Source organism: Megalobrama amblycephala, linkage group LG1 (genome assembly GCF_018812025.1).
Source record: "Megalobrama amblycephala isolate DHTTF-2021 linkage group LG1, ASM1881202v1, whole genome shotgun sequence".
In the NCBI taxonomy this organism is placed as follows: Eukaryota; Metazoa; Chordata; class Actinopteri; order Cypriniformes; family Xenocyprididae; genus Megalobrama; species Megalobrama amblycephala.
Genome location: NC_063044.1, coordinates 33857179 through 33874223, shown reverse-complemented (window position 1 = coordinate 33874223; position 17045 = coordinate 33857179). Strand labels below are relative to the sequence as shown.

Below are 17045 nucleotides of genomic sequence, written 5' to 3'. Positions count from 1 at the left end.
CATCATAAAAATAATCCATACGACTCCAGGGGGTTAATAAAGGCCTTCTGAGGCGAAGCTATGCATTTTTGTAAGAATATATCCAATTTTAAATCTTTATAAACTAAAAAAGTAGCTTCTGGCAGACGGCCTACGCAAACCGACTTCTCAACCAAGTTGTTTTGCTTCAGAAGGCCTTTATTAACCCCCTGGAGTCATGTGGATTACTTTTATGATGGATGGATGCACTTTTTTGGACTTATATGGCCCCAGTCACCACCATTATAAAGCAAGGATATATAAGAGCAATGATATTTTTTAATTTCATTTTTGGGTGAACTATCCCTTTTCCGCCACCTACACTTTGAAACAAGCCTCTGAATTGCAAAGGCCACCTCTGCTCTTGTGATATTGCTTAAAAATACTGATATTGCTTAGAAAAAAACTAAAATTGTTTGATATAGAATGTGATTTAGGGCAAAAAAATAGGTTAAATTTCAAAAAACTCATTAGAGTAGGTCACTAGAGTTTGTTCAGTGTTGTATCAAATCGCTCTGTGTCATGTGTGTGGAAAAAAAATAATAACTCCTGAAAGTTTTAGCTTTATGAATGTTTTATGTATTCATAGTTCATGTACAGTTTGACCAATAGCTTATACAGACATATAAAAATTAATCTGGAGCCCCAAAGGGCATTAGATAGTATTCACCCTTGGACAGGGCTTTTATTTTACAACCACATATAAATTGCTACTGGATTTTTTTTTTTTTTCTTTAAAAAAAACCCAAACAAACTTCATTTTCCAGAATTACAAGGTGATTTTTTTCCCTGACAGAAGTACATTAGTTTAAGGCTGCTGAGCAAAGAGCCCTAACAATAAAGAGCCAGTAGATTTATATGCTACAGATTGTACTTACACAAAAAAAGAAGACAAATGTATACAGTATTTACACATAACTTAGATCTATAGTTTACCAATTATGAGTAGAATAAAATCATTTCACAAAGAAAATAAATATAAAAGGAGATATTCAACTATACTTGTAAAGAGAACACAAAAGCAAGCAAATTCATTCGTATTACATCAAAACATCATACGTGACAGTAGATAGTGTCCATCTAAGAGCAGAACGGAAAGGTTCATGGACTGGTACCAGAAACTGATGCTGAATTCTAGTATACTACGTTTCCTATTCCTGCCATTGGTGAAAATAGTAAGAGTAGTATACTAGTATGGAGCTCCGAGTTTAGCTTAAATCTATGTTATATATTTGCTCTAACAACATGAAATCAGTCCAGCTGACTCCAGACCACCACCTAGTGTTGGCATTGGATCATTAACGTCTATTTGAGCTTCTATTGCGGTCACATGCACACAGAAGTCTTCTAGCACCATAAGAGATCACACCGCCAGGTCACTGGCCATATCTTTAAAAAAAAAAAATGGCTTTTCTATCTGACATACTGTAGTGAGAGTTCATAAACGACTTCCTCTGGGCTCTCGAGCGAGCCGCCCAGGTATACATACCAACATCCATGCAAATACAAACAGATCAGGACAGCTGTGTTTTTATATGAGAAAGAAAGGAACTATAAACATTAAATTCTTCAGCTGCTGGGCCTCTTTAACCCATCAAGCACGCTCTTGCACAAAGACTGTCCCAGAAGGCAGTGTGTGTTGCTGTGAACAGGCTTTGATGGGGATTTCACTTCTTGTTGGCGATGCGTCTCTTCCTGGTGGCCAGCATGTCGTAGAAAGGGTCCCGGCTGATGCTCGCTCTGAAGGAACCAATTAAAGGAGATGTGAGGAGAGGCAGAGAGACTTCAGCATCTTTGATATGGAAATTCAGCATATATATACATACACACCCCTGTCTTAACTGCATCATAGAAAATAGTTTGTTCAGTGACCTAGTTTGGTTTCCATGGTTTCTGAGGACAGACCCCACCCCTGTTTAACCCCACCCCCCCATGGATGTTCTGCGTTTGAGTGGCGTTTGTGTCTTGTCCAGTGTAAGGTGACTGCTAAGATTAAAGGCTGGTTTTATATAGATCAGGGACTGATATCTAACGCTCTACTAAGCGCTCTATGAAGAGTCATGAATGCTCTGCTGCTGTTGCCACACTTTTCACGCTAGAAATCTTGTTAGCGCGGCGCATAGTGTGAAACTCATCCTCCACTGCAGGAAGTGCTTCTTTCATTGTGAGGTGACTACATCTATGTGCCAAAACCTAATGAGTTACCTATGTAGACAGCATTTTAAGGCCTCACAAGTGAGCTCCAGACAATTTTAAGGCAATTTTAAATGGTTACGCTGCTTTATGAGAAACATTGTTTCAAAATTTGAGCGTGTAATTCATGGATTAGGTAATCCCATAATGCACTCCGATAAGGTAAGTGAAAACAAAAGTTCAAACTGTGATGCAGTGCAGAGTGAGTGCTCTTTGTATCTTTATTATTGCTGGGAAATGTGTTTAATTTGCACACTATTAACTATGTTGGAATAGAATACTACCCTGCTTCTCTCTTAGTATTTCTTACATTTTGATTGGACTGTCATCCATAAAATTAAAAGGGATAGTTCACTCAAAAATTCTCAAAAAAATTATTCCATGATTTACTCACCCTCAAGCTATCCTAGGAGTATATGACTATCTTCTTTCAGACAAACACAATCAGAGTTATATTTAAAAACATCCTGGCTCTTTTAAGCTTTATACTGGTAGTGAATGGGGCTCCTGATTTTGAAGCCCAAAAAAGCGCATCCATCCATCAAAAAAATAATCCATACGATTCCAGGGGGTTAATAAAGGCCTTCTGAAGTGATGGGTTTTTGTAAGAATAATATCCATATTTATAACTTTAGAAACTTGAATCACTATCTTCCGGTAACAGCTGTACGTGAATAGTTCCAGCGGAAGAGTGACCTCTGACCTGGCGCATAACATATTGACGAACGTGGAAACGCAGAGGATAGAGCACAACAAAAAAAACGGTCCCGAATTAAGTCTAAAATGAGAATTTGTTCAACAACAGAAATGTCGGAGGATTTCGATATAAGAGAAGAGGAGCTTGACTTTGTTGCCCAGCCATATTTGTTTGAACCGCAAGATGCGTCTAAGCTTACGGTACTCCTACGTCAGGTCAGAGGTCACTTTTCCGCCGGATCTCAACTTGTGTACAGCCGTTACTGGAAGCCAGTTATTATAGTTTATAAAGTTATAAATATGGATATTTTTCTTAGAAAAACCCATCCGCTTCACTTCAAAGATTCATACCGCTCCGAAGCTTCATGAAGCAGTGTTTTGAAATCGGCCATCATTTTATAAGTTGTTATTTTGTTTTTTTAGGCACACCAAAAGTATTCTCGTCGCTTTATAATATTAATATTGAACCACTGTACTCACATGAACTGATTTAAATATGTTTTTAGTACATTTATGGATCTTGAGAGAGGAAGTGTCATTGCTGGCTATGGAGGCCTCACTGAGCCATCGGATTTCAACAAAAATATCTTAATTTACGTTCCTGAAGATGAATGAAGGCCTTACGGGTGTGGAATGGCATGAGGGTGAGTAATAAATGACATTATTTTCATTTTTGGGTGAACTAACACTTTAAGAATGATTTAAAAATGTGTTCAAATAAACAGAGAGTACTACATTCTGAGCTCTGTCAGCTCACGTTCTGCACAGCCATATACATCAGCTACACTGCCACAACTTATTTCTACTGAATGAGTTAATACCCATGAGAAGACTGTGTTTTTGTTTCCAAAGCGTGACTGAATGGTTCAAACTCCTGAGCGTATAAAGCGTGATTACAGATAAGCAGATAAGGATAGTGGGTCATAACTGTGCCGACTAGGCAAAATGTGCTTGTGATAAAGCCTCTCATCCTCCAGCATGTCTTTGAGAGATGAGGGACGCTAGTGTTAGGACTGGATTAGCGAAGAGACGAGGACCGCAACAGGTCAGTTGGTCCCGTGGAGTTGATGGCTTGTGTGTGTGTGTGTGGGGGGGGGGTTAAGCTCTGACTAATCTCCACTGACGCCCATGAAAACACAGGGCCGTGGACGAGGGGCTGTGTGATGAGACCGCTGAACACCATCATGACTATAGAGCTGTTAAAATCCACTGCTGTCCCAATCTGGACCAAACCACAGCTCTGGACACAAAACACGTCAATAACATGTCTGGGCCCGGGACATTGTGACGTTATTTTTATGAAAATAAAGTAATCCCCCCCTTCTCATTAATTTAATGCAAAAATAAATAAATAAATAATCACATTCTCATTATTGTAATGCATAAATAAATAAATAAATAATCACATTCTCATTACAGTAAAGCAAAAATTGTGGTATATCATGTTACCACATTTTTCACTGCCTTCATTTTATGCTTGTTGTTGTTGACAATGTGGCAGCTCATCAGAGTTAACATCATCACTGTATGCTGCATTTCTTCAGTAATGGGTGACAGCTAGTGACGAGAGCACTGAACAAGACTATTTAACCATTAGAATATGTTCAATAGGCAGAAAATCCTACTTAATGGATTTGATCCATTCCTCCTTCTCCTCTGGTGTGGGTGCTGATATCCTGTAGACGACGTGGTTTCCCTCCACCACCCTGCCATCTGCCTCTGTCTTGCACGCTTTGATCACCTGTCCTTTATGGTTGGGATTGTACAGCTCAAAGCAGTTCTACATGAGGAGAGACAACATACTATAAGACATGAGGTTTTCATGAGCTCTAACGTTCAAGCTTGTTTGGGCACTCACAGGTTTCCTGGGTTCCTCCACCTCTCGAATGCTGAGGTTCTCCAGAGGAATAATTCCACGTGGTTCTTTGTCCTGTAGGCAGGAGAAACACATCAAGATGCATTTGGGACCCCTCAAACCCTCAGACAGGACATGGTGTAGCACAAGTCCAGAAATTACTCAGCAATACAATAATGACGAAAACTAATCTACTTACTGTTGTGTACTCAAAATAGTACAAGCAGTTGTCGGTCAGAATAAACCATCTCCTCTTCCAAGTTTTTACTCGTCCACCTGCAAAGAAAATCAAACAGAACTGATGAATTGTAGGAGAACCATCAAGCAGAAACTAAAACAAGGTCAATGACCCAATTTCTGACTAGAGCCAATGCAACAGTAACACAGCTCCAGTTTCTCATTTCAGGAATATCATCAACAATATCTTCTGGTGTACACTCAAATGATATGGGCTGCGTTTCCCAAAAGCATCGTGAGCTAAGTTGATTGTAGAGACCATTGATGGCGATGGTTCTACGATCTACTTACGATGCTTTTGGGAAAGGCAGCCCTGGCCAAGTTCTCCATTAGTTCTCCATAATCACAGTGAAAGACATCATCTTAAAGGTTTTTTCAATGTTATAATATCTTCTCATGCCCATTTTAATGTACAGAGACAACTCTCTGTAAACATCAATTGGTTGACTTCCTGAAGAGTCTGAGATTGTGGCCCTGTCCTAAATACCATTGTGGTTATCATTCTAGTGGCATAATGTAACATAGACAAGTCATCTCCAGTGCAGGCTCAGCAAAAGGACACAATGAAGTCATGAAGAGACTCTGGAACATTCTTCTGATTCATAACAAATGGGACATTCTAGTGGACTTCACAGAGACATGATGCAACTGAAGGCCACAAGACCAGAAGTCCAGCATTTGAGACAGACAGGGACTTTTAGGACAATGCTCCGTTTCTTTGTTGGAGTGGGTCTTCTGGCAAAACCAGTGATGTAAATTTGGGCAGGACGTCTTAAAAGTTTGGACACTTGTTTGGAAACAGTGATTATTTCTGCAATTCCATTTGGATCTTTCCATAATAAGTACTCTTTTTAAAAGTATACAAAAGTGTACTTCTTTTTCACAAGAGCGGTGCACAACTCCAACTCGATTTCAACTCCTGACCACAGCAAGCAAAAACAGAAATGTCCGGGAGCAATGCTGCAGCGATGAGAGAAGTTATTTGAGACAGATGTCAAAGAGAGCTTGGATCACAGTGCTAGCCTTATTTGGTTTATTCCTCACAAACAGTCACACAACAGTCTTTTAAAAGAAGACAGACCTTACAAGAGTGGTCTCGATTGCGTTTTAAAATCAAATGGAATCTCATGGCAAACATACTATGATGCTGTAGAAAATGGTGCAAAACTAAAGCGTCTCTCTCTCACACACCCACACACTGCATGTTCTCATATACGTTAAAGCCTCTGACTCATTTGCAATCTTTCCCCTGCTGTATTCCAGCGTGAGCAGCACTCTTCTGTTCTGTTTTTGGCTGTAATAACGTGGTGTATCCAGCACAACGCTGCCGCAGGCTTATCTACCCCCTCTCCTGACTCCAACATCGTCCCACAGATGCTGAACGCACATCCTCTGGAAAAGAGAGAGATTAAAGTCATGCTTTCTGCAGTACCCTACTTGCAATTCTATTCCCATGTTCTACTTTCACCGTCTCTGATGTTCATCTATGACGCCACCTCAGTCAAAAGATGGCAGCAAGAGACACATTCAATGCAGCTCATAGCATTGAATGCAACTCACAGATGGGAAATAAGGGTCATCATAGGGTGAGAGATCAGTATGATGACACAACCCCAATGACACATGCAGGGTTCTCTTAGTTCCTGACCTAGAGAGCAAAGATCAGGGTACCGTCATTTGGACAGTACATGGAGTTATTGTTAATTATATTGCCCTGTGTATTTAAGCCCTCTGTTTCTTCAGTTCAGTGTTAATAATAATAATACGCATTTTTTACATTTATATAGCATTTTTCTCTGCACTCAAAGTTCTTTACATATGGAAGGGGGAATCTCCTCAACCAACACCAATGTGCAGCATCCACCTGGATGAAACAACGGCAGCCATAGTGCGCGAGAACGCACACCACACACCAGCTTATTGGTGGAGAGGAGACGGAGTGATGAAGCCAATCAGTAGATACGGAGGCCATGATGATGGGCAGAGCACAATGGGCAAATTTGGCCAGGATGCTGGGGTTACACCCTACACCCTACTCTTATACCCACTGTAAGAGCTTTGGTTTGGAGTGGCTGAAATGCATCTTTACGCACAACTGCCAGCCTGCATGGAGAGCTTCTTGAGACTTCAGAGACACCAGCAGCTTCAAATACCTGTTTGCTGCTCAACACTGGCTTTTTTATAGCTGACCTTTTAATACAATTAATTTTTTGACAGGAACTTTCATTAATAAGCCTTTATCTGACCGAGTTCTGCTGTGCTCTAAATCACTGACAAATCTTATGATAATTCGATAATCTCCATTCAGTTTTCACACAATATTAGTTGTTTTCATGCCTTTTGCACAACATTGCACCATTTCATGCTTTTCATCTTCAGAAAGATCTTTCTTCCGCCTCATATTGCATGAGAACTGTGACTTGCTTAATAATGTGGAACAACCTCTAAGTAGGGTTTCCATAGACCTGGCAAATTATTTTGTCTGAGATTGACACCAGTTATCTAAAAAGATATGGATAAATAAACAAACAAACATGTTCTTAGAAAACAAAAATCTGAATGTTTATTCTATTGAAATCTCTGATATGTCACTTGCATAATAATTTGGAACGTGGTGTATTGGAAGGACATCCTGGGATTTTTAATGACTACAGAGAGTCAGGACCTCGATTTAACATCTCATCCGAAGGACGTTAATGTTGTTGGTGTTTGTGTAGTGTTCCCATCTTCAAACACTGTAGCTGTAGCTGAGACTGGAAAATGTGTTTTGTGTTGTCGACATGTCGAGAAGAAGCTGTTTTCTGCACTGCCAATTCACTTCCACAGGACTCGGGTTTGCACTGATACAGAAAAACTGACGCCATTGACGCTTGACGGTTCTTTGTCCCTGCTCTTTCTGTTCAGGGAAACCACATGGTTCAAAAAGAAGTAATTTTCATTATACTTATGCTGATACTGGCCTCAACAAACTTTGTTATGGTAAAATATCAACAGGTTATAACAGATTTTGTCCAGTGAACACTAAATTTTTTTCTCCATTTTAACACCTGTTTGCCACCTGATGTCACCTGTTGGACTTTGGGTTCCTTGCCACTGTCGCCTTTGGCTTGCTTAGTTGGGGACACTTGACATTTGATATTCAACAGTGTTTTGATCTGCCTGCAATGACACTATTGTATGCGAACTGAATTGAGCTGGATGATGACATCACTGTTTACTCCAGTGCTGATATAGATAAATTAACTAAATTAATAACTATTGATTCTTACATCGGAATGAATCAATACTGAATTTACTTAAGATGGATACTGATACCATTTTCTTTAAGAGCTGCTGTGCAGCCAAATTTATCTGCAAACCAGTTATCACTGTAAAGCTGCTTTGACACAATCTGCATTGTAAAAAGCGCTATATTAATAAAGGTGACTTGACTAATGTTTTTGGTGATTTCGGTCCTGATACTTTTAACCTAATGTGGGAAAATTATTATTTTTACAGCATTAAACCTTTTAAATGAAATGAAATTGAACAAACAAACTAATAAATAAATAAGGTTAAATGTTTCTCAAGCAAATGTATTCATAATAATTGTTCTAAAAATAAGTGCATGTTTGTTTTGTAATCTGATTTAGTCCTTTCATTGCTGGAGTCCTGGAGTACAAACATTTTCCAGTGTACATTTCCATGAACCCAACAGGGATATTTTTAGTGAGAAAAACCATAATTATTTGAGTGGAAAAAGCTCCCCACCGCTTACTGCTAAAGGGGAACACATAAAGATTGTGTGGTTATAATGTGTACCGTTATTATTAGAAAGTATATAGGTCTACGGGGACATTACATAGAAAACAAGGAATTTGTGTGTCCAGAGCCAGACAATACAGCGGAGGTGTGACCATAAACCTGACCATGTGCACTAAACTGACCTCTGACCCCAGCAGCAGCCAGTTAGAGCACAGAAACTCAACTATATACATATGCCTACAGACAGGAAGAAGGAAGGCCTTGAATGACAGTCAGGAGAGGATAAAATGAAGGTTACAGGAGATGGAAAGAGGCGGCAGAGGTTGAGATGAGGGAATGATGGGATACATCTGTCCTGGTTACATACCTCCTTTAGAGACAGCCAGACAGTCACAGTTCAGAAAATGAGGGCAAGGGTCAAAGGGCAGAGTGTGTAAGGAAAACAAGGAATGCTCAACATCAATACATGAGAGACAAAAGCACCACCACAACACAGAAATGACACAGATAATGTCAGGAGATGGGAGACGGGACATTAGAAAGACACCTTTGACGCTTGACAAACAAATAAAAGAGGCACATACATATGAAACACAGCAACTACAAAGCAGTCTCTGTATAGACATCCCTGCAGGGCTTCATTTGTGGATCCAGATCCGGCACTTCCGGAATTTTGCTCCCTTGCATAGCGAGACATTTGACTATAGGCATAAAGTCTGGTCCGCATGGCAGCTTATTCAATAACTACACATTAGAAGACAGGAAGAAACCATCTGAATGAGAAGTCAAGTGACCTAGTTTTGTTTTTACATGCTATAGGTTTATCTGAAACAGATTAAACCACAGTGATAAAATGGTATGGAAAAAGGTGTTTTAAAATAATGATGCATCCATGTCTATAAATGGTTTTTAAGAAAAATTGCAGAATGTTTGTAGTCTTTCTGCCTGTTCAAAAGTACAGAAACAAAGCTAAACACAGTTCTGCTAGTTTGCGATGGACTAATTGCGAAATAGCACTCAAACAAAAGCTCTAAACTCTTCTCAAATCTTATAAAAATCAGTAACCTGGCAAAAATGGCAAAATACAGTAATTATTCTTTTGGTCACACTATAGATTAGGGTACAATTCTCATTATTTACTAACTATTAACTATGACTTTTGCTTTTTTCAATAAACTCCTAATTACTGCTTATTAACCTATTAAGTTAGTAATGTAGTTGTTAAGTTTAGGTATTGGGTGGGATTTTGGGATGTATAATATCGTCATGCGAAATAAGGTCAAGCATTAATATGTGCTTTATAAGAAATAATAAACAGCCAATATCCTAGTAATATGCATGCTAATAAGCAACTAGTTAAAGGGTTAGTGAAGCTTCGGAGCGTTATGAATCAGCGTGTCGAATCATGATTCGGATTGCGCGTCAAACCGCCAAACTGCTGAAATCACATGACTTTGGCGCCCCGAACCGCTGATTCGACACAAAAGATTCATAACGCTCCGAAGCTTCATGAAGCAGTGTTTTGAAATCGGCCATCACTATACAAGTCATTATTTTGTTTTTTTGGTGCACCAAAAATATTCTCGTCGCTTTATAATATTAATATTGAACCACTGTACTCACATGAACTAATTTAAATATGTTTTTAGTACCTTAATGGATCTTGAGAGAGGAAATGTCATTGCTGGCTATGCAGGCCTCGCTGAGCCATCGGATTTCAACAAAAATATCTTAATTTGTGTTTTGAAGATTAACGAAGGTCTTACGGGTGTGGAACGACATGATGGTGAGTAATAAATGACAGAATTTTTATTTTTGGGTGAACTAACCCTTTAATAGTGAGAATTGGACCCTAAACCAAAGTGTTAGCATTTTTCCTCTCAGAAACACTCGCTGTACCACTTGCTGTTTAAACACAATTCTAAACCCAGACGGACTGAAAAAAGCTTAATGTCATCCAATCAGATTAGCGCTCGCCAGATTCTTTTTACATCAGATTACCAAGTAAAATATCTTGTGAACAGTGTTTCAGTAGTTTACATGCTGCTTGCTTAAAATTACAACTGGCTGTAACACACTTAAAAAAAAAAAAAAAAAAAAAATTCTGAATCTAGTTGCTTACATATGAGATTGTTTGTTTCTGTGTCTTCTTTGTCTGTGTTTTGAAGAGTTTCCCTCCAAACTGTCCAGATCCATCAGGAGCCTCACAATTTACAAATTAAAGTATCACAACTGTTAGAGCCATAACAACAAGAATTGTATAATATTTCTCCTTATATTAACTCTTGACCCATATGAGCAATAGGACTGTGAAGGTTTGGGAGTGTTGATCTACTCCATCTGTGTTTTGATCGTCGTTCTGAATCCTGTCCAGATGTAGCCTTTGAGAAAAATACGATTTTCTCAGCTTTTTGCCCAAAATGTTCCTTTTTTATGAAACTTATCCACAGTCAAGTGTTGATAAAAAAAGAATGGATGAAGCTAGAACAAAATGTTTTGTTTTAAAGCAGAGGGTCTGTTCTTTCTTTTGATATATTGCATGTTCAGATATTCATACAACAAAATATTCTGGGGGCCATGAAATTTTGCAACACCCTTCTGGAAATTGCGAAGAACGGAAAATGGCTCAGATCACCATTACATCAACCCTGTCGGTGAGAGCTGACATAGTAACAGACTTCATGTACTGGCAGAAAGTACTGTACACTGCATTCTGCTTGATACTTCTGCTTTTATCTCATACTTCAATGTGTTTCCCTACTAAACTGCACGCTTTTCATTAGTGACTCTATATGCCAGGCGCTCTGTCCCTAAGAGACGACACACGTCTGCTGAAGGAATCCCTCGCAGTGCTGTGAAAAACCCATTAGGATGTTAATGAGTGTTCACAGCTTTCACTGACACCACCTACAGGCTCTAACAGACCGCGCTCGATCTCAACGCAGTGAACACACAGGACATATCGGAGCAAGAGTCTGGTTCTGACCTAACTTCAGCAGCCAGCCCTCTCTATCCGGGTTGAAGAACGTGTGTGTGAGGTCGTTGCCGTCATCCTCTGGGATTTTGAAGGGCTCGCTCTTGATGCTCTCATACAGGTTCTGTGGGGTGAAGAGACATTACTGCTGTTAATGTATGCAGATGAGTACATTTACATGCCTGCCTCTGTAAATTATTTAAAACTAACCTATAGCTGCTACTGCATTAATCATGATTGGCTCAGAGATTTAAAGTCAGTCATATGGAAAGTGAGACAGGAAGAGGAGAGCAAATAAAGTTCTTGCAGTCCTTGTTAAGGTTGTCTATAGAACCTTAGAGGATTCTGTCAGGCGCTTCATACTGTATATAGAAGCTTTCCCATCATGTGATCATTTTATGGATTTAGTTTTAATTAATTACCCTGAGCAGCTCCTCTGGCAGGTCTCCTCCCTCATTAATGCCTCTGTTCATGGAGATGAAACGCTCTACGGCCGGTTTGTCCCTGACGTTGGGATTGTGAAGGCTGGTGTTCAGCATGATGATGGCGAAGGACAGGACATAGCATGTGTCTGCAGAGACAAAAACAGACACATAATTCAATAGCCACACACACTGCATAAGCACATTTAAAAGTGTTGTAAGCATTGTCTGGAATACCAAACAGTGACTGACAGATATAGCACTGGAAAAGATATTGTCTCTGCTGCAGTTCTTCACTCTGATCAGCAGTAATAATTGAGGTCTAATATTAAAATAATAGGCTAATAATAATAATACAGCTACTGTAAATACACAACTATAATATTAAAAACAGTACCCGTCAAAGGTTTGGAATAATAATGTTTTTTTTTTATTTTTAGTGTTTTTGAGAGAAATCTTTTATGCTTACTAAGGCTGCATTTATTTGATCAAAAATACAATATATATATTGTGAAATATTATTTCAAGCTAAAATAACTGTATTTTCTTATATAAATTTTAAAATGTAATTTATTCCTGTCATCAAAGCTGTATTTTCAGCATCATTACTCCAGTCTTCAGTCACATGATCCTTCAGAAATCATTCTAATATGATGATTTGCAGCTCAAGAAACATTTCTGATTATTATCAGTTTTTAACAGTTTATGCAGCTCAATATTTTTGTGGAAACTGTGATAAATGTTATTTTTCAGGATTCTTTGATGAATAGAAGGTTCAAAAGAACAACATTTATTTGAAATAGACATATTTTGCAACATTATAAATATCTTTACTGTCACTTTTGATCAATTTAATGTATTTTTACTGAATAGAAGTATCAATTTCTTCTTTTTTCTCTCTGGTTCTTAGCGTGTATCAAACAGCCAAAGTCACGCCCCACAGTGGTGAACCAATGAAATTTCAAAACACTTATAATGTAATGAAGCCTCGTTTACTGAAATCACGTGACTTTGGCACTCTGAATCACTGATTCGAAACAAAAGATTCGTAAAGCTTCAAAGCTTCATGAAACAGTGTTTTGAAATCGCCCATCACTAGATATTGTTGAATAAAGTCATTATTTAGTTTTTTTGGTGCACAAAAAGTATTTTTGTCACTTCATAACATTAAGGTTGAACCACTGTAGTCACATGAACTGTTTTAAATATGTCTTTAGTAGCTTTCTGGGCATCTGAAAGTGATAATTACCTTGCTTTCAGTACAGGCCTCACTGAGACATCGGATTTTATCAAAAATATCTTAATTTGTGTTTTAAAGATGAACGAAGGTCTTACGGGTGTGGAACGACATGAGGGTGAGTAATTAATGATTACTCAATTTCTTTTTTGGGTGAACTTACCCTTGTCACAGAGAAAATTTCCATAAACAAACCTTTAAATAGAGAAAAAGTCCTTCAAAAAAATTAGTCTCTATCTTCTTTCACCCTAATATTCTGAGTATTTTTAAAGTCAGTCCAACAGAACAGTTAGTATTACTTCAGAGCCGAAAGCCTGAAATGAGCGTGGGTGAGAAACAGGAGGAAAAGTGTTTCACTACCAGACAGAGTTGTTTTCTTACGGCTTCACTACAGCAGTCACTGTTTACTCTCTAAACACATCATGACATGAGCTCTTAACTCCAACAAGTGTCTGTTAAGATCCAGCGTTAACCTCAGAAGACGACAGGGCGTTTAACCCGTGAGCTCAGCGGGGAGCAATAAGACCATTCATTTCATTACCATATACAATTATAGAAATGCTCTATTATTCTATCAGCTGTGATCAGATAGCATGTTTTTTTCTGCAGCCTTGACATTTATAGGATAAACACAGGGAAAACACAAAGAGTTTGTATTAAATAATGTGGCATCATGTACCGAAATGATGGTGCCATTAAACCAGATGTGTTATTATTCAATCAGGTAGCTAGTTAAGTTTAACTTAAGCAAGATTTTCTTGGGCTGGAACTAACGATTATAGAAACAGTTAATCAAACAGATCTATTTAGGTACACATCATTTTAACAAGAAATTATGCTTCTAATCATAGCTCGAAAACTGTAGTTCCAACCACATAAGTTTGCGACACTGTTCGTGAATGTTCGTTGCATCTATGGTTTCAGGAAACGCCAAAACGTTCAAATATATTGGTGACAATGGAACTTGCGACCATAGTTGGCTAACGATGCATTTGGGAAACATACCCCTGAAAGAGAAGACTTTATGCTAAATCCCTTGCAGCAATGCTGAGAATTTTTTTGACCAACATCTCTATGAGAAGGGGCAGGACAGAAGCAAGGTTTGTATTAGTATGGACACTGGCCGTTTTGCACATGTCTGACCTGTAGACTGAAAGACTCCAGGGTTGCACTGGCAGTACCGGGACGCAAACGCCTCCATCATTCTGTCAATCTTCTGTGCCTCGCCGGGAAGCCTGAAACTCCAGAGAAACTGCCTGTGTGGAGACAGCAAATCCATCACAAAATCAGTCATGTGTCAATCTCAACAAGTCCAGGTCAGAATTACCCAAAAGCAAACTGTTTATTACTGTATTTTAATGAAATTTCTTTAAAAAAAAATCTGAATTGTGGTACCATAAATAGACTACTAACATTATAATAGTTAGTAATAATAGTTTTGTCTTAAGAACGATATTATAATGATTGTTCCCTGAGTTCTCTTTCTGCTTCCTTTGTTCCCCATTTTCCCGCTTCTTTTCCGATTCCTAGGTTACTGATTATGCCCTTGTTTGTTGCCATGGTTACTGGTTGCTTTGTGCACCTGTTTCTTGTTCAGTTTGTTTTCTCCTGTGTATTTAAGCCCTCAGTTTAGGGGACGTTCACACAAACACCGTTTTCAACTAAAAACAGAAAACTTTTTATGCGTTTTAGCCGTTCATTTACACAACGGTGTTATGGGGTCCTTGAAACATAAACTTTCAAAATGAAAGTTTTTGAAAACAATACTGTTATTGTGTAAACTACAAAAATGTGAATTTGTGAAAACGGTGACGTCATACGTATTATGTGTTCAGTCTATAGGTGTGTAGTGTTTCTTTACAAAGTGACATCGCCATCTACTGGCCTGGCATGAATAATACAGCGTTTTTAGTCGTTTTTGCAAATCCGTGTGAACGGGGATCGTTTTGACAACATTGTCGTCTGTATGTATAAATATTTATATTCCGTACAATTGAATTAATTGTATTATATTACAGTAATAGGAATTTTGCCATTACATACGAGATTAATTTGAAGAGAAAATGTGCGTAACTGTCATGAAAATAATTTCACAATGCAAATATATATATATATATATATATATATATATATACACATACATATATATATATATATATATATATATATATATATATATACATATATATATATATATATATATATATATATATATATATATATATATATATATATACACACACAACAAGGTTGACAAGTTTAAAGTGATTCACCTTCATAATATAAAGAGGGAATATTCATGCAAAACAGAAACCAGTTCATTCTTATATTTTTGGATTAACTCTAAACAGCCCTTTACACCAAGAACGATAACTATAAAGATTATTATATATTAGCATCCACAACAGCGTTTATGCCATCTATAAATGCTCAAGCTCTTTAAAGTCTGGTGGAAAGGCAGTCATTGTTTTTATCATTCATCAGATGGAACAAAATCATTCTGAAAGTGATTCCAATGATATTGTTCATCTGTGCCATTTTCATGATAGTTGTGGTGTGGACTCGGCTCTTTCCTTTACATTTAGAATGATTTTTAGGACTATATATTTATGGTTATCTTTATAGTTATCGTCCTTGGTGTGAACGGACCTAAATCCAAAAATCTTCTGTATTCAACTGGTCCAAAAATGTGCCATTCCTGCAGTTCTTGGGGAAGAATGAGAAGCTTTTCCCACCTCAGAGCCTGAACGAGGTTGAGGTCAGCAAATTCATGGAGCTCTACAAAAGCCTGGAGCACTTTGATGTTGAATTCATCCCTACGAGAAAACAACAACCACACACAGAAGAAATGGTTAGTTTCTGCAAAGAAAGATCGATTGCTTGTCTTTAAAAAAGTAGATTTTTAAGATCTTTCGTGGGCTGCGTTGACTGTTTGTATCTATAGCTATGCTTCATGAAATCCTGTTGTTTTGACAAGCCGCATCCCACGAGGTGGTCCGTTTCCTTCGAGGCACACATGTTGCGTTTCACTGCTGCTGTTTTGCTCACTAGACCCAGACAATCAATTTCCGGAGGATTTTTGTGATGAATCAGGCACACATCTCACAGTGCGACGGACATTCACTGAATAAACCAGGGTAAGAAACTAAAGGAATGAAGCAAAGGTTTACCGTTCCCCCAAGTAATCCCCAATGACAGTTTTGTTCAAGCCTTCTCCTTTATAGAGGAACTGAGCGATGTCTTCAGGCGTCTGCTGCAGGAGGTCGTTCTCCAGTAGAAACTGGATCCCCTGTAAAAAATTAGATTTTTAAAAAAAGCATTTTAGGATTGACCCTATGGATGTCAGGAAAAGTATGTGAAAATTTCACTATGTCAGTAAAAATGTCACAATGTTTATCGCTCAGTACAAATACTGTAAAGAAAAGGGTAAAGGCTTTAAAAGTATTAGTCTGTGAAGATTCTCAAGTATCTGTGTCATCGTAGAAAAGACAAAATACACTTACTTTTTTGGGGTCCATGTTGAATTTCTTTCTTCCCATTGCAATTTGTTTGTTTCTCTGTGTTGTTTTGCTGCAAATGAAGTAAATATGTCTTAACAAATATCCTCTAATAAGACTGAAGGCAGACAAAGAACCTCTTGTACAATGAGCCAAACAACACTTTCATAAC

At 38.2% G+C, this 17045-nt stretch overlaps 1 protein-coding gene across 2 annotated transcripts in view; it reads right to left on the bottom strand.

Moving 5' to 3' along the window:
• Positions 1–574: 574 nt before the first annotated feature.
• cyth3b (cytohesin 3b) overlaps positions 575–17045 on the bottom strand; it is a 48602-nt gene continuing 32131 nt past the window's right edge. For both annotated transcript variants that reach the window (XM_048190617.1, XM_048190610.1), the window contains exons 4-13: positions 16880–16946; positions 16547–16665; positions 16112–16192; positions 14520–14632; positions 12140–12288; positions 11730–11841; positions 4962–5038; positions 4766–4837; positions 4533–4687; positions 575–1758 (exon numbers count right to left, since the gene is read on the bottom strand). In XM_048190617.1, the coding sequence (XP_048046574.1) occupies positions 1686–1758; positions 4533–4687; positions 4766–4837; positions 4962–5038; positions 11730–11841; positions 12140–12288; positions 14520–14632; positions 16112–16192; positions 16547–16665; positions 16880–16946 (1018 nt within the window). In that variant the 3' untranslated portion in view covers positions 575–1685. The remainder of the gene's footprint in view (positions 1759–4532; positions 4688–4765; positions 4838–4961; positions 5039–11729; positions 11842–12139; positions 12289–14519; positions 14633–16111; positions 16193–16546; positions 16666–16879; positions 16947–17045) is intronic.